General features: G+C 29.2%; 1 protein-coding gene across 2 annotated transcripts; it reads right to left on the bottom strand.

Annotated features, from left to right (window-relative positions):
• Nucleotides 1–15,967: 15,967 nt before the first annotated feature.
• LOC129972523 (uncharacterized) lies at nt 15,968–18,675 on the bottom strand. Of its 2 annotated transcripts, none has more exons than XM_056086687.1 (2): nt 18,037–18,675; nt 15,968–16,443 (listed from the first exon to the last, which is right to left on the bottom strand). In XM_056086687.1, exons 1-2 carry the CDS (start codon nt 18,628–18,630, stop codon nt 15,982–15,984), a joined length of 1,056 nt encoding a protein of 351 aa, XP_055942662.1. In that variant the 5' UTR covers nt 18,631–18,675; the 3' UTR covers nt 15,968–15,981. The 2 variants fall into 2 exon arrangements, with proteins under 2 accessions (XP_055942662.1, XP_055942663.1); XM_056086688.1 differs by having other exon boundaries at nt 18,087–18,675.
• Nucleotides 18,676–19,475: the final 800 nt, after the last annotated feature.

Below are 19,475 nucleotides of genomic sequence, written 5' to 3'. Positions count from 1 at the left end.
ACTATAGATTGGATCTTTTGAATAGATTCATTATAAGGATTCTATCCATAGCAATTATACTCATGACAAAGACTTTGATCCAAAAGGATCTGCAGAAAGTCCCTTGAACTGAATCGTTTTTAGTTTAATGTTTTTTGCTCGTATTATCTAATCACTATTGGGAATAATTTTGGATCTGGACTAGCAAGTTGTGTTGTAGGAAGCGTAAAAATCTTGGTCAAGATCTTAGATGGTCCATTCGATTCATAAGGATTGAAAATAATGGACTAAAATTTTATTCCAAAGCCTAAAGTGAATAATTTTTAGAGAATTTTCAAAGCCTTTAAGCTGATAAACTGAAAGAATTTGTAACAAAAATTGAATGTGCTTATGCCATTTCAAATTCATATTTCCAGTGCAAATATGCCTAACTATTACGATACTCATTTTTGATTCCATCATAGCAAGCAACTGTTTTTCGTTTTGGATGTAATAGAAAAGAATATTGAATCAGTAAATGCCTTTTTATGCAAAGAGGCCTTATTTAAAAAGGTAGGCGAGTATCTACAGATAGTTCCAAATCTTTGCATTGGCTATATGTTGGCTGTGCATTTAAGATCATATGGAAAAACTACTTCTCTGAAATTACGGATCCTCTCTGAACTCGTGTTTCAATTTGTATCAAATTCACAAGAACATCTTTATACATTTAAGACGAATTTGTTGAAATCTTTTAATTCATTTGATAATTCGTTCATTCAAAGTTCAAAACTTCTGTTATTTTTTAAAGGTATCCGTATTCTATCCCCATAATTACCTTTCACGTTGACATGAACAGAAATGAATTGATAGAAAAAGCAGCAGTTGAATTCTTTTCCCCACCCTTTATTTATTCCTAATATGCGATCTTTCGTGTATCACTGTTACTTTCAATCAATGACAAATGGCAACAAAATTCGAAAGTTCAAAATTCCATGTCATCATTACTAGGTTTACTAGGTTTTTAAAACTGAACCATTTGTAGAGCTTTTAAGTCGATTTCTTTTTATTCGAATTCATTGCCATAAATATTTGTTTTATACAATCTTGTCCAACTTGTCGTATTATAGGTTATTTCAGCCTCCTTTTAAAACTTGCGTGGTTTTCAAGTATATAGGGTGAAATAGAACTTACTTGGCATTTTCATAAGTTTTAAATTTTTCTCTACGTGCATTTAAATGACATTAACGCTTCCATAGAATTCCTTTGTTTGGGGGGCCATTTATCTCATTATTGGTGTTATTGGAACTTCCTTTTCATGGCTGTGGAAGATCTTAAGAGATTAAATTATCATTGATAAGAACATCTTAAATTTTCTAAAGATTAATTGGAATTTGCTTTAATTTTTTTTATTCAATCGGACGGAATACAACACTTACATTCTTAATCGTCATGGAGCGCATGGGAAATGTTCCCGTCTGCACCATGCACAAGTTTTTATTTTGAGCATCTTTACCTGCTCCAATTAAATGTGAAATTACAATTTACACATGAATATTTCAGTTGTTCAACTACAGTCTTCTAAAGCAAAGGAAGTATTAAATTAGATTAGCAACGTTGCGCAAATTCTATTACAGTTCTTTTCCTCGGGTTTACCACCAACTTTTCATGCCTTGCTTGACCTATGACGCTGTTGGATGCATATAATTAATTACCTGGAGCTGTGTTTGTCTGTTGTAGTTTTGAATGTTGTATCGCAGTTTAAGATCGACCGAAATTTTGCAGTGCATGTGGTTCTGGAGCATTTAAAACTTGTTGTAGTGTATGTTGATGCGATGTAGAAATTTGGACAGTGCAATGCTAGTTCAGTTGTTGTGCCCGATTTTTGATAATCCAAAGGTATAAATTAGTCTGAAAATGGTTCTTGTGTTGATCTAAGTGTAGAGTAAATCAAATACTCGTTAATCAAACAGTACATTGAGAAGACTGTTAGATCATTGATCTGATCAAACAATTAATATTTAATGAATTATTTTCTTACATTGAAATCTTTGAATGCAGTTGGAAATTTGTTTCCAGGTCATTGTTTAACATCCCATTTTGTAAAATGACATTTTAATAAATTGGAGATTAGTATTCTATCAATTCGGAACTGATTTGCTTTATAATGAGGAAATCAATATCATCCTGCTCTTAAGTTCTACTTTAAATTAATACATTACTCTTGTTCTTACTATGATCATAGTTAAAAACTAATTTTAAAAAATTTAAATTCTGCGTGTATGTGACAAGGGAAAATTAAATTGTTTTTTAACATCACCCAGCCTCTAGAAACATAATATTGCATCCGATTCAGAATATTGCTTCTCTTTACGTTAAACTTTTTTATATACCTGAATTTCTTAAGTATTGTAAATTAGCAGCAAAATGTCTTGCAAGAAATGAAGCCTTTTTTTGCTTTTCCTTAATTTGTTGTATAATGTTCATTCTATACGCATGTATTTGTATCCATTGCTGCCTTTTTTTTTGTTTGTGGTTTTATAAGTGCTTGCTCTAAGAATTCTAATATTGTTCCAAAAAAATGAATTTTTATGTAATGGTTCCAATAAAGTGTATTTTTCAAGTGCAAGATTTGGTTTTATGATGTAATTATTCATTTTTATAATTACTTGCCATCATATTAAAGTTGGACATTACTTAATGTATAAATGTAGAATGTATTGAAATTTTTTTAATGTCTACATTAATATAAAATTACTAAAGACGCGTCTTGAAATTAAATTTTCTCTGACCCTTTCAGGTGCCGTGGAAAGTAAGGATTCCCACCAAATTTTTCAGTTTTTGTATGAAATTATGTAGACTGGCCCAAGTTCTAAGTTTTTGTCTGATTGCAAAATTTGTCAGATGTTTCAGTTCCTTATCTCGCATACAATGGTTATCTTGATTTGTTTATTACTAATTGGCCATATTAATCAAATTAAATTTAATTAAGTTATTCATTTAACTTTACTTAAGCCAATCTTAATCCTAAAACTATTTTAATATACCACGACTATAAAAAAATAGCCTTTTAAAGGGTTAAATAATGAATATAACTTCAATCTGACCAAATGAATTTAATAAATTTTATTCTTTATAAGAAAACTGGTATACTTCGAACTGACAAACTGCGTTTTCTTCATAATTATTTCTAATCTTTTCTGCCATAAATATTAAATATTTGTTTCCAAGGCTAGGATTAAGATTTTCAAGAAATAAATATTGCCATTCAATAAAAGTAAATAAGTTGTTGAAATTTATGAGGTCCAAAATGTTCCTAATTCTTGAGAAGCCTTTCAGAAAAATAGTTTATACACGCTTTCTTAGATTCTGCAGATTGAAATTGATGTTCGTCAAGCAAATCGCATTAGGCGATAAGAAATACACTTAATTGGCGATCCTCGTAAAATTGCACGTGGCTGGTACCAGTTAAACTCGAAAATTAAACATATTAATAGTGGTCTTCGAATTCTTATTTACAGATTATATTTGATCACTTTCTTGATTAACACATTTTTGTAACTAATGAGGAATATTAATAAAAATTAAAAGCAAAGTGATTACTTGGATCCTAAAAATTTCCTGTTCTCGGCGAAATGGATTAAGGAAATATTTAATGCCAATAAATCGGCACGGTAGCATCATTTAGGATTACTTCAAAGGTTTATTCATTGGTTTGTTGTAAAAGTTTCCATAAACTTTGTCTGGTTTTTAGTTTAATTTTTATGGCGCATATGCCACTTTTGAATAAGCAGAGTCAAACTAAGTTTTGACAACTCGTCTCAAGTTAATTGAAATTTATTCAAGATCAAGATATTTTTTTTAAAAAATTCGCTTGAAGTAATAGTAACTTTTGAATTTGTACAATGATTAAATTAGCATTTCTCTGAGAGCAACGTCTCTTATCATTTACAGTTCTTAATTTTTCTTGCTAAAGTGTAATGAGCTTGTATTCAACTTTATCCTATTGAATTGAGTGTATTCAACTTTATCCTATTGAATTGAGTGTATTCAACTTTATCCTATTGAATTGAGTGTATTCAACTTTATCCTATTGAATTGAGTGTATTCAACTTTATCCTATTGAATTGAGTGTATTCAACTTTATCCTATTGAATTGAGTGTATTCAACTTTATCCTATTGAATTGAGTGTATTCAACTTTATCCTATTGAATTGAGTGTATTCAACTTTATCCTATTGAATTGAGTGTATTCAACTTTATCCTATTGAATTGAGTGTATTCAACTTTATCCTATTGAATTGAGTGTATTCAACTTTATCCTATTGAATTGAGTGTATTCAACTTTATCCTATTGAATTGAGTGTATTCAACTTTATCCTATTGAATTGAGTGTATTCAACTTTATCCTATTGAATTGAGTGTATTCAACTTTATCCTATTGAATTGAGTGTATTCAACTTTATCCTATTGAATTGAGTGTATTCAACTTTATCCTATTGAATTGAGTGTATTCAACTTTATCCTATTGAATTGAGTGTATTCAACTTTATCCTATTGAATTGAGTGTATTCAACTTTATCCTATTGAATTGAGTGTATTCAACTTTATCCTATTGAATTGAGTGTATTCAACTTTATCCTATTGAATTGAGTGTATTCAACTTTATCCTATTGAATTGAGTGTATTCAACTTTATCCTATTGAATTGAGTGTATTCAACTTTATCCTATTGAATTGAGTGTATTCAACTTTATCCTATTGAATTGAGTGTATTCAACTTTATCCTATTGAATTGAGTGTATTCAACTTTATCCTATTGAATTGAGTGTATTCAACTTTATCCTATTGAATTGAGTGTATTCAACTTTATCCTATTGAATTGAGTGTATTCAACTTTATCCTATTGAATTGAGTGTATTCAACTTTATCCTATTGAATTGAGTGTATTCAACTTTATCCTATTGAATTGAGTGTATTCAACTTTATCCTATTGAATTGAGTGTATTCAACTTTATCCTATTGAATTGAGTGTATTCAACTTTATCCTATTGAATTGAGTGTATTCAACTTTATCCTATTGAATTGAGTGTATTCAACTTTATCCTATTGAATTGAGTGTATTCAACTTTATCCTATTGAATTGAGTGTATTCAACTTTATCCTATTGAATTGAGTGTATTCAACTTTAATTCTATTTTAAGAATAAAGCGTCAAATTAAATCTAAATTCTAAGAAATTCCTCAGAATAGATTTTCATCCCTAGTAAGTTCTAAACTTTGACAGGATAGAATTTAACACGTGGTTGTATTTTATTAGTCAGATACGACAAATAGAGAAAGTATTGTAATCGTCAAAAATTTGAAACTAGAGATTTTGACGAATTTTCGCAAAGGTCTAACCTTTTTGAATTCGAAAAACGCATTTTGGAAAATGATTCAGTGATAAATATTTCAAAAATGTTGAGCTATGCCGATGAAATTCGGTATACGGTCTTTACACCAAATTTTCAGATTTCTATCAAATTCTGATAAAAATCTGTCAAGAGGAAATCTGTCCAACTGTTCTACAATGCGCCAACATAACAAAACGAAGAGGGCTAGATAGAAAAATCGGTACACACATATATCTATAGGGTAGGCACCTACCTATAGATATTATATGTGTAGGTAGGTCAAATTTTAAGCAAAGTCCGACAAGGATTTGACTGATTATCGGTCTGTACTTTCAACAACATGTAAACTCGATAATTCAAAAACAGAACGATTTAAATATATTAAATAGGGTGTGGGACTTTGACTACAATTGGTTACAAAACCTGGTTACTGAATTACACAATCTGATTTATTCTCACTTCAATAAATTGGACAGTTCTGTTTCTTTCCGTTTAAAAATGCATATTTTTATAAATCTTGACAATTGCTTCATCTTCAAATCTGGACATGATAGCATAATTTCTTTATAGTATAGTTGTTCAGAAACAACAAATATACTCAGTGCAGATGGGAAATTATTTCATTTAGTAGATACATTTTATTTAAACTACTTGCACAAATATAATCTTTTCCTAACGATTTCATTATCAATTTTTAAAAAGGAAATTATAAGTATGGAATCAAATTTTGTATGGTAACATTCAATTATCCAATAGCAACCAAATGGTTTGCTTAAGAAAGTAGCTCTGTTTACTTCCAATTACATTTTTTCGTGTGTACTTTCAAAACAACCGATTCCCTAACATATTTTAAGTATCAAATTGAGACCGATATTAAAAGTATTATTTTAATGCCTTACACTTGCTCTATGCAACGTGCGTATGAGCCATCTAGGGATTGCAATACCGGAATACCGGTATTTTGAGCCATTTGTACAATTTTGTAATACCGGTATTCACAAGTTTAAATACCGGTTTTTCGGTATTTACTAGAAATTTTTAAAATTGTCTAAACTATATGTTCAGGGATCGCCAACATAGCAAAATAGTATGTTTTTGTTTTTATGTCTCCCTAACGGGAGAAATTAACTAATTAATGGCTTAATTAATTGCTTAAATCTAAATTAGCGAAACATGGATGATCCCTGAACGAAGAAATTGTATCCATAATGACTGATGAAGCAACAGTTATGAAAAAAGTTGGAAAGTTAATTGGTGCAAATCAGCAATTGCTCATGGAATTCATTTAGGAGTAATAGATGAATTATACCAAAAAAATAAAGAACAGAAGAATCCAAATACTGTGGATATAGAAACTTCGGATTCCAACTTTGAAGAGAGTAAGAGTGAGAGTTATATTGACAATGAAGATAATGACAATGTAATTGTTGCAGAAGATATTGCTAATGAGGATGAAATATTAACCCATCAAGAATTGCTTCCTATAATTTATAAAGTTCGAAAAATTGTTAAAATATTTAAACGTTCCCCTATAGATGATGACATATTACTAAAATGCATACTAACTGAAAATAAAACAGAATACATGTTAATATTAGATTTTAAAACACGTTGGAACCGTTTACTCTTAACAGCACACATCACTATCTGAAGATTATATATTACATTGAAAAATCGCACAGAGGAAAGGCATATCGAAATAGAAAATGTCTTATGGTATTTACATAATTATAGTGATTTTAAAAATGAAAATGAAAAAGAAAAGAAAATAACCAATTCAAATCTGATTAAGTTTAGAGTAAATTTTCTTAAAATTTTTTACCCACAACCCTATCCACATTCAGAAGAATTCGGTTCAATTATCGAAGATTATGATGTCACTACTGTCGATAGTGAAAAGGAATTGTCTGTTGAACAAAAATTAGAATTGGCGATAAATAAGAATTTCAACGAACCAAAACACAATACAGAAATTAGCTGTATCCAAAACCATCCGATAAGGAATCGATTTATTTGAAGATGAGGGATTTAGAGGTAAATACTTGGAAAAAGTATATCGCACATTGCTAACAGTACCACTAACTATCGTAGATGCCGAAAGAGCGTTTTCAACAGCTAGTAATTTTTGCACAAAATTACTTTTCGGGCTTAATGACAGTACAATTAATGCATTATGTTTTTTAAGATCGCATTTCAAAAATTTGTATTAGTACCACAGACTGAATAGTGTTATTTACACTTTTTTTGTGATATAAATAAATAAGTTGTTCCTTTACTTTTTTTGTGATTCTTTATATACTGTTATAATTTATAAGTTACATATTATTTTTGTGCTATTTACACTCTCTTATAAAACTGGCAAATAAAACAAAGAAAGACCTCTGTTTTCTTTCTTTTTCTAAAATTTCTAATACCGGTATTAAAACCGGTATCCCGGTATTAAGATTTAAAAAATACCGAATACCGGTATTGAAATTTTGGTCCGGTATTGCAATCCCTAGAGCCATCCTAATAGTTAAATCTCATGGCATGTTGCGATTAATCCTTTGGATACATCCGATTTGTTTTGCTTAAGTTACAAATTTAATTGATCAATAAAACTTTTATTGATTTTGTTGGGATGAAGCGAGCGGACTATTTTTCTCGCGTAGGAATATCTGTGTGACTACGCTTCTGGCGCTTCGTTCCGGCACCATTCCTCCCGCGAACAAGATGCTGTGTGCGTAATTGTCAATACCTGTGTACTTTTCTTTTCGTTTTCTATGTCCAATAAATTTGCTGTCTTCAAAAACCATGCTGAGATTATTGAAAAATAACAGATTTTACTACATTTATTAGTATGTTATGAAATTTTATTCGTCAATAGATCTTTTTATATATTATACTGCGCATCATCAAATTAAATCTGGTCCAAAGGAAAAGATCCTTTTAGAAAAATCAGTACCTAAAGGATTAAACAAGAAACTGTCTGGCTTATTTATCTTCTAACTTTCGATTCCATGTAACTTCAAATAATTATTCATATAAACTAAACAGAATTTTTTCATCCTTGGATTTCAACCAAGAGAAAAAAAAATCATATGACTAAATATTTGAAACAATGAATTCCCTTGCCATTGTGAAATATATTGTTGGAGAACAAATGTGCCTTTCCCCATAAGTTTTGACAATTAAATTGATATAATAAAAAGCTGTTTTTTAAAAAACCTTAAAATGGTGTAGATATACGTTTTCGCCGAAATCCAACAAAATCTCGGAGCATATTTTTAAAAATTAAAATTTAAGGAAGTTTTACATTTCTATCTCTTAAATATATGCCACATTCAATAGGTTAAGATTTTAAAAACGTTGTGTGTCCATCCACAAACGCACTCATTCTCTATTAGTTAATTAGTACAGACAAAAACCAGCAAATATTTTAATTTTGTTATATCTTGGGGGTGAAATGAGCGAACTTTTTCAAGTGGTCGATTACAATGACTGTTTTCCACTTTCGTTCACCAAATTCCTCAGCGAGCCATCGATTATGTTGCTGTGTGCGATAATCAAATTCTAAAATACTGCATGACTTTTTCTTATTTGTTAGTTTTATATTTTTGTGTGTAATAGAACATTTATCTTAAAAGCCCACGGTCACGATTTTAATGAATAAACATGTTAAATGATTACTAATTCACAAATTTAAGTGAATTTCAATTTAAATGTTAGCATTCTATTTCATTTATCGTTTGTCCTATTTTATTCATTTTTTCAGTTATGTTGGAAGAAACTGAACTCTACGTTAAATAATTTAGCAATATTTATTTTAAATGTGTAATCGCATATATGTTCTTTAGAATCTTCATCAATCGATTCACTTACAGATGCCACTCACAAAAAAGTAAAAATGTTTTTAGCTAGTTCCATTTATTGATGCCAGTTTAAAATTGAAATTGACGTCAGGAAAATCCAAAACAAAACGAATCGGAATGTTTCACTATCGAACTTTGACCACAATATAAAATCATTTAATTTCTCGTCACTCTTTATGTTGGTACAATTTCATAGCAAGACCAGCACTGTCAATCAAACAATATCAGGCCAAAGTTATTACCTTAAAAACGTGACCGCCCGAAAGTGGAGCATATAATCTAGATAAACAATATAAGAATATGCATTATTTTAAGTTTTACTTTCTCGTATATCTAGTATAATAATCGTTAAAAAAAAATTTCGAACACGAGATTTTGACGAATCCACGTTTTTGTCATCCCTGAAATCGAAAAACAGTTTTAGAAGTCCGTCTGTCTGTGACAAAGATAACTCAAACGCTGCGAGTTAGACTGTTGAAATTTGAAATATGGTCTTAACACCAAATCTGCAAATTTTTATCAAATTTTGAGTAAAATCAGTTCAGAGGAAATCCGCCTGTCCTAATGCAAGTTAACACGAAAATTACAAAACAAAGAGAGCCAAATAGATAAAATTCGGTGCACAAACTTAATATCTGTGGGGGTAAAACTGTCAGATTTTGAGGCAACTCCAATCAAGGTTTGATTGTTTGTAGGTCTGTACCTCTAAAAAACAAAAATTCAGAGACTTAAATATGTCAAATTTGGTATGCGAATTTGTGCTTACATGTGCAGTTTTGTGTCAAATGTTTGTTTTGATCCGTTGAGAAAAACTTGTTTAAAGCACAAATCGATTTTTAGCGTTAGGGAATTAATTGCTAAGGATGAAATGATAGATTCAGTAAAAAATGATAAATTCACGCCAAAAAGTTTATATTTCGTAACTATTGTATGCCAATGCTATGTAAAGTGTTCTCTAGCCTGGCAAGTTTATTAATGCGAGATAGTTTTGAGGAGACTACTTTCGCTGGTTTCATTTTTCATCCACTTTAATATTATTATTAATCTTTAAACTTTAAATGAGATAATTGTCGTAGTCAAGTTCTATTTACAATTAAAGTTATTATTCTCTCCTTTATATTCAACTGTCAGCACTAATCTTAGCTTTATCACAAGCCCAGTAAGAAGAAAATAAATTAAATTTTGATTACCAAATTATCATGAGATTAAAACCAAAGGAAATAATGCGCAGTTATTCTTATACTTTCCAACTTTGCGATCAACTTCAATGAAAAATTAAGAGAACGAGATAAGAGTGAAAAGTTTTCCTTTTGGTCACGGCTAGGGATTGCAATACCGGGATACCGAAAAATGGTATTTTAAGCCATTTGTACAATTTTGTAATACCAGTATTCACAAGTTTAAATACCGTTTTTTCGGTATTTACTAGAAATTTTTAAAATTTTCTCCACTATATGTTCATTGATCGCCAAAATAGCAAAATAGTATACGTTTTTGTTTTTATGTTCCCCTAACGAGCAAAATTAATTAGACTGTGAATACAAAGTTGCATTGTATTATCAAAAGAAGTGATAAAATATTGTTGGACTACGGACTGTAAAACCCTCCGCGCTTTTGCGCATGCGTTAGGATGGATTTAATTCGACAAAATAGGGGTGAGGGGAAAGATGAAAGGAGGATATGTTTACATTTAACAATGAAGACTCGCGGTTTTATGAGACGTAAACATTACAGATAATTAGTAATACAGAAGGAAAAAGGTACTAATGCACAGTAAAATATTTCAGAGCAATTTTTATTTAATATAAGGGACTTAAACATTAAATTATGAAGAATAAATGAAAATTTGGTAATTACTTTTTTACAAAATAATCTTTTTTATATTAAAATGTTTCTTTTTTTATATATTATTACATTTTTTTCAGGAATATTTTAATTCCCCGTTTTCTGCTTCTTGGTCACAATATTTAATGATATTATATAAAATTTTCTTCGTATCATTCCCGAAAGCTTTTTAATCACTTTTGGCTACACATACCAATACGAAATTTTGAGTTAAAATAAATCTGTCAGAAATAACACAACACTCACATACATAAGAAAAAAAAAAAAAATTGAACTAAAAAGTATCTAATGGGGGAAATACAAGGTCAAAGCTGAATACCGAAAATGCTAAGAAATTGGCAAATAAAATAAAACTTGCAAATAAAACAAAGAAACACCTGCGCTTTCTTTCTTTTTCTAAAATTTCTGCTACCGGTATTAAGATCTAGAAAATACCGAATACCGGTATTGAAGTTTTGGTCCGAGATTGCAATCCCTAGTCACGGCATAACGAAATACTGCTAAATTGAAGCCAGAATCAACTCAAATATGTGGAAATAAGTTGCCTTGCCATAGAGCTTTAACGGAAAATTCACACATCCTATAAGTTTCATTTCTAAGTTTTCGTCCTATGGAGAACTGAGAAATCCTTCTACGACCAGCAATATCTCGGAGAACGTTTCTTTATTGAAATGCTCATCAATCTGCTTGTTATTGAATAATTTAATAAAAATCAGAGCCAGAATATAAAACCACACTTTTCCTTAAAAAAAATTTTTTTTTCTATATTTTTGTTGATGTCTGAAAAATAACTTTTGTTTCATCTAAAAAGGAAAAAAAAATCAATGACATTAATTTAATTGCTATGTTAATGTCTTTGATTTTTCTAACTTTGCCAAAAATAGTTTTTAAGTTTATTACTGTTATAAAACAATACCTTATGAAATATTGCTTATTTTTCATAATTATAATCTTTAAAATACAGTGAGTTAAAATATGATTATTTTATAATTAACTTGTATATATCAACCAACTTTGGTAGCTCTTATTCCATTGGTCTGTATATTAAAATTCTATCAGAAAAAAACGCAGGCACACACATCCGCTTTTAAAAACAGCAAAGGAAAGAAAAGTGCAACTGTAAAAACAAGTTTTTAATAACAACAAAGCGAGATAAAGTTTTCACGAATATCGATTCATATGTGGAAGGAAAGTATTCCAATGGGAAAATAAAGCAACATAGAATCTTTATAATAAAAAATAAAACAGTTTTATCAGACTTGTTATCTTTATGTTAATTTTGTCGTACACAATCATTTTGTTATATCTTATATCAGTCACAACATTGCTGGCCGAATTGCTTCAATTCTTTATCATACAAATCAATTATGCATATACCAAAGTATTCACACAGCTATTCGTGATAAGATTATCAGTGCGTTTTTTTATATCCTCGAATAACGAAACAAAGAAAAAACATTACAACTGTCAAACAATTTAAATACGCTCGTGTGAATTCCCACATTACAGAACTCCCGAAGTTCAAAAGACACATTTTTGGAACTGTATTTGAACACGATAATTTAAAAGTGTTCTGAGCTAGAAAGATACAATTTTGCCTTTACGTCAAATTTGTAATTTCTATTCAGTTCTGAATTTGAAGATTTCGGTTAAATTCTGAATGTTTGTAAGCACAATAACTTAATGCTTCAGCTAGAAGGATAAAATTTTTATCCTTTGTTCAAATGTGTAGATTTCTAACGAATTTTGAAATTTCTACACATTAAGTATATTTGTTTGAGTGTAAGTGAACACGATAAATATAAAACCAAAAGACAGAAGGATAAAATTTGGTAGACTGTTTCATAATCTAAGTTTAAATTCGTACCAAATTTTACACTGAATCCATCAAAGGATTGGCGGTCTGTCAGTCTTATCCATTTAAATGAATTTAAACGTGATCACTCAAAAATGCAATGACTTAGATAAATGAAATTTGTTAAGCTATCTTATTATGAAAATTCCAATTTTGTATCAAATTTAAGCATTAATCAGTTAAAAAAAGTGACTTAAATACATATTCGTTTTTCATCTTTATAATGAAACCCAAATTGCTCATGTGCTAGACTATGAAATAAAATCTAACACTCTTGACATTTATCGCCTTGCTCAAGGTCCATAATTTTTATTGCAAGAGAAAGGAAATAATATTTTTATTATGAAATTTTTGAGAAAGTAAAACTTTATCCCCTTTGGATATTAACCCTTTAAAAGGACATTTTTTCTAATTGTGGTACATTAAAATACTTTTAGAATTGAGATTGGCTTACGAAAAGTGATTTATTTAAGTTGTTAAATAAATTTGATTAGTTAATTAACAATTAAGTAACAAATCAAAACAAGGCATTTTGTGTGAACAAAGAACTGAAACATCTAAGTTTCTGTCTTATTGAAAAATGCGTCAAAATTTATTTTAATCTATATAACTTCATTCGAAGATTAATAATTTGGTGGGAAGCATACTTGCCATGGCCCTTCAAGGAGTTAATGAATATATCAGTACATTTGTACTTCAGTTTCAGCAGTCTTAAGAAAGCATTTTATTACTTCAATTCAAAATTTCTCTATTATAATCATAACTCTGTCATAAAACAGACAAGCTTTGTTGTGTAATTTGAAGTTCACAAACTGAAAGTTAGTGAAAGTCAATCTCATCGCATTATCTTAAGAAAGTGCCGTCGAATGTGAAGTACGATATGGTTGAAAGCTCCCTTAAAACATAAAGACACTCACTTCTATCTAGTTTTAAATTTATATGCTAATACCTTTAAAAAACACTTTCAACTAAAGTATGTTTATATTCAAAAATTGTTAGCATCTAATATTGTATAAATTCTTTATAAATTATAATCCGATTGCTTTGTATTTTTCAGCCTCCCGATAAATCTAAATTATAGATAAAATGCAATTAGTTTTCCTTTGCTGACAATTAATACTATTATTTATTCGGTAAATTGGCCAGTCTTTTGTTTCTTCAGTTATCAAACCCTATTTGATTGTATCGATAATTTATTCATTTATGTGTATATTTTGCCTTCCGACTAAAAACGATCAAAAGAAACTATATTACAAAAATAATTCAGAAATAGTAATTCATTTCAATAAACATACTTAGTGCAATTAGTATAATAATTTAATATAGTAAGTATAATGATTTAAAATCTACTTGCTCATATGTATGTGATCTTTCCCTAGAATACTTCATTGTCAATTAAATAAATGGCAATTATATAAAACTAAATTTTATTACAATTTCTTTCTATAGAAATATATACTAAATATTATTAACATTTATCTCTTGTTTCTTCATTGCTTTACCATTTAATCATACTTTTACTCTATTTCATTACATTTAACAATGTAAGAGATATTTAGAATTAAATTGTGTGATATAATATTCGAATAAAACAAAGAAACTTTTTTTTAATATGGAGGAGCACAAGACGACTACTTTTCCCGCTCTTTTCCAGTGAATCACTCTGGAAGTCCTCAATTATGAATACGTTATGAGAACTTTTCTTATTCGTCTTCTTAAAAATGTTGTGAGTAAGAAATGCTCTATCTTAAAGAACCAAGCCAAAGATTTTATTGCATAAATAACTATATGATAAATTATTCCGGAATGAAAATTATAGATTGATTTTCGTTTAAAAATAATATTACGTTCTAATCATCATTTCTCATAATTATATTTCGTTTATTTTCGACTTTATATTTAAAAAAAATCAAGAAGCTCAACACTAAAAATTTATCAACATTCATTTTAAATCCGTGGCCATAATTTTGTGGACCAGCTTCATTAACTAACACACTTTTAAATGTCAGTTATAAGAAATGTAATGTAATGTTTTAGAAAAATCATATTAAAGCTGCAAGCAACAAATGTTAGTTAAAGACAGAAAAATAAAAAGCAAGAAATCAAAACCAACTTAGAATGTTCCCCTGTAAAACTTTGACTATCATATAAAATCATTACTTTTTTTTCACTCTTTATGCCAGTCTTAATTTTGTAGCTAAACCAAAGTTTGAATCAATATCAACGTACAGAAGATTTTTAAATTAAAAGTGCGACTGCAGGGAAGTGGTGCATGGGAGGTGATAGACAGTTTAATGGTCATATTTTATTATTTTTGAAGTTTTTTGTCACCTTTAATTGCCATTACTACCAACAACACTAATTTTTAAGCTTCAAGTAAGATAAATGTTCCCAGCCAAGTTTTTATTAAAACAATTGTTATCTTCATTCTGTGTAATTTTCTAACCTAGTCTTTATTTTATTACAACCCTGATTTTTAAAATATATATATATGAACTTGAATTTGAGTTTGACTACAAAATTAAGCATATTGTCATTTTCACTGAAGCTTCAAAGCTTTGGACTTTAATTCAAAATCTGGAGACAAGTGCGTGTTTTTCTATTTTCAAAGCAATCTGGAGATACCCGATTAAGTATTAGAATAAATAAGGTTTGAGTTAGCTCAAATTTATGTTGCCTTCTTCGATAACTTTCAAGAGAAGTGACCTTCCTATGAGTCGCTTGATGCAAAACCTCTTACAGAAAGCTTAACTGAAATGCTTATCGATCGACTAATTTAAGATAATGCTGGCGAAGATCGAAAATAAAAATTGTGCCATTATCTTCTTCATCTAATTTGTTTTCCTCAGTACTGCCACGCCTTGATCCATCAGATTACAAAGAGTTGATGAATTAAGACCTTCCCCTCTTTTCATATATATATATATATATATCACTTTCTATCCAAACAAATCCATGTTGTAATATAATAATATATACTGAAATGAATTTTTTAAAAAAAATAAATGCTCGTGTAGTTAAGCAACATAAATCCTTTATTTCCATGATTACTTCTATGAAAAAACATATATATATCTTTTAAATATCTATTTTAGCAGATAAAGAACGAAAATCCTCAAAATGTAGTTTTCTGTTTCTTCTGTGCTTGATTTTTTTTCGTCTAAGTCGACTAAGTCTCTCAAAATCATCGCTATGTCGACCCCTATGGCGGCGATTTCTGCCAGACATAAACCTGAAATTTTGCAAATATGTATCCCAATAGTTTTTTTCAACTTGCGGCGATGGAAAATAATTCCATACGGATAGAAATCCGGACCTTTTCTCCATTATCTGAACTGTTATTTTTGTTTCACAGCAACTCCACGAACCAAATCTTTTAATCCTCAAAGCTTCATTGCTATACTTTAGGTGCTGCAAAGGTCTAATCAGAGGTACAAGGCAACACTCCCCAGCAATTTTCGACACTAATTTATGATGTCTTCCTCCATCATTATCGATATAAAGAAGAACTGCACCAGGTTTCATCCTTTTAAAAATGTTCTGTGGGAGGAAAAAAAAAAAAAAAAAGGTGAACATAACACATTTAAAAATTATGAACATATATAAACAGAAGCTATTTATTGCTGGAATTTGAAAATAATGCTTTTGTTTTCAAAAAAATGTAAGTAACAAAATTTTAAATTATCTGCTATTGCCTAACTTGCTGCAAGTAGTAAATTACATATTATTACATGTAAAATAGGAAGAGAAAATAATTCTTGTCAACTGAGAAATTTAAAATAATCACATAAATCGAAAATTACTTAAAATTGATTTTGGAAACATTCCACTAAAAACTCAATCAATCAAACTGAAGCAAAAAGCGGATTTCAATTGGGCCACTAGACATGATACAATATGGGAGTCTCCTATTTTAACAACGAATTCTAAAATCCTTTGCGCTTATACGCATGCGTTAGGATAGGTTTAATTCGAGAAAATAGGGGTGAGAGGAAAGATGAAGGGAGGAGATGTTTATATTTAACTATAAAATAAAATGCCGGAAATGCGCGCATTCACCCCTTAGGGAAATAGAAACGTCGAAGAGTGGAAGTCTCAGGATACTAAAACGAATAGTAATTTCGTTTGACATTTCAAAACACTTTCAACTTAATCAATATATTCATAATATATCTTTCAGTTAGTATTTTTATTTCAGTAAAATTGTAAAAATATATATATACTTTTATTTGTTCATTTTAAAATTCTTCAAATTATAAATAAAATAATATAATTACAAATAATAAAATGAATGAAAATCTAACCATAATTATTAGTTAAAAATTTCTTTGTTTACAAATAAAAGCATTTAACTATTTTGATTAGACTATAAAGAAACTATTTTCTTCAAATAAAAGTTACATTGAAAATTATTATTTAACAGATATTTTTAAGTGGGATATGGCATAACGAATTAAATTTATTAAAATCGATATTTTATAAACACGTAATTAATTATATTTTAATTTATTTCATATCATTTTAATAATGCAATGAAAACACAGAGTATAGTTTTTATTTCTGAATATTTTTACTGTTTTTTTTTATTAGGCAGCTAGAGTAAAAATATTTTTAAACGACTTGCTTGCAGCTACACTCGACCGTTGGCAACTCCCTATTTGGAAATCCGCTACTGGGGATGATGTGCCATTAATTTGTACGAATTAAATAAATGGGAATTTCTATCCAAAATAGTTTTTTTATTAGATAATGTACTTATTTATGGCTTAATTGCTCTCGCCATTAATAGCTAATTGGATTAAATATATTATAATAATAAATCTACAGTTAAAAACCTTTGAAATTCTTATTCGAATGTATTTAAGAATTATTCAATTTGATATCGCAACCTAAGTTTCCATTTTTATGTCAACTTAAATTGTCTATGACTACAATTTACTAAATGAAAAGTAATTGACACAATAATAAAAAGGTAAGTGAAAAATATATCAATTATTAATTAGTTATATAAATTACAGGGTGAATCATATTTATACTTAAAAACAAATTGAAAGGCAAAGCAAAATTCATTTTCATATCAATTTAATAATTATTTTTCATTCTAAACATAGTAAAAAAAATGACAGAACCTACTTGGATCATTTTAGATGCTCCGCGAGAAGAAATAGCCGATATAAACTTACTCATTATTACAAAATCTGCAGTTTTAATAGTATCATCCACGTCTGGATCCATTTCATTCAATAAATTAGTCGTTATTAATGACCATTGAAAAAATTCCCAAGTTAGGCATTTTCCTATGTCAGCATAGCAACCAGACGTGATTTCATCGATGACAGATCCAAATATAATATTCCAGTCAGAAATTATATCCAATATTATCGCAGAAGTATAGAAACAACCAAACTCTCTTTGTAGCGCTGTTACAACTCCAATGATATCAGTACCCGGTCCTCCACCTAGACTGCATATTTTTAAAGGTTCACAGATTGATAAAAATGTTCGAAACCACTCTCGCATTTCACTAACTGCAAAATTCATGACATAGTACACCATTGATGTGTGTAGAGGGGCATATAAATGCAAATAAGCGCAACAATCAGCTATCCTCTCGAGAAGATTGGTACAGTACATCACAGGTAACCATTTCCTTTGAGGTAAATAAGCATATTTCACTCTTCGTATTGCAGTTTTAACATCATCTTCTTCGACAGAATGTCTAGCCATTTCGTAGTTGATAACATTGCAATACACGCTCAAAACATCAGAAGATTCCATCATTGCGATTCTCAAATGAATGCCGTGTGATTTATGGACGGAAAGACCTCGCAGAATTTTATTATCAATAAAAAAATTGTTATCATATTCTTTATCTTTGTGTTAATTTATTCGTCGGACATTATCGCTTTGTTATGTCTAGTTTCTGTCAGAACATAATCCGAAACAGTTTTAATAGTTCCAATTCTTTATCAAAGCGATCAGAATTAAGTCGGGCCCGAAGGGGGGATGCAAATGAGATGAATGCACAAAACCCTACACAGTTGACAGATGTGGATTTTATGAATAAAAAACGCTGTCTTTTATTCTTTTTTTTATCCAAGTATAAATATAAAATATTTCCGAAGCAGACGATTATAGAATTAATTCCATCGTTAATTAATTATTTATTAAAAATACTTGGGAGTTTTATACGTCTGATGAATGAAAACGAAAGAAAGAATTTAGACGAAAAAAAGAGATTTATGATTTGAATTCTAGAAAATAATCAAGATAATATTTAAAACTTTGCTTTTGAGAATACGATATCACAAGAGTAAAAAGTGTATAACATTAATTTATGGCTGGCTCAGAAAAAAAAACTCGTGATGCAAAAAATTATAATTTACCTCTCTTATTCTGAAAATGGAATGAATTTATGTTGAAGTAAAAGATCAGATAATTGATTTACCATTGGATCATTATAAGCTTTAAAAAATAATATATTACATACATAATCTAAATGTTTGCATGCCATTTGTGCACATTTCATGTCTATTTATCATTAATTTGAGTCTCGGTATTTTTATACACAG

This window comes from Argiope bruennichi, chromosome 6, assembly GCF_947563725.1.
Source record: "Argiope bruennichi chromosome 6, qqArgBrue1.1, whole genome shotgun sequence".
Taxonomy (NCBI): Eukaryota; Metazoa; Arthropoda; class Arachnida; order Araneae; family Araneidae; genus Argiope; species Argiope bruennichi.
The sequence above is the reverse complement of the archived record's forward strand: the minus strand, read 5'-3'. Positions and strand labels throughout refer to the sequence as shown.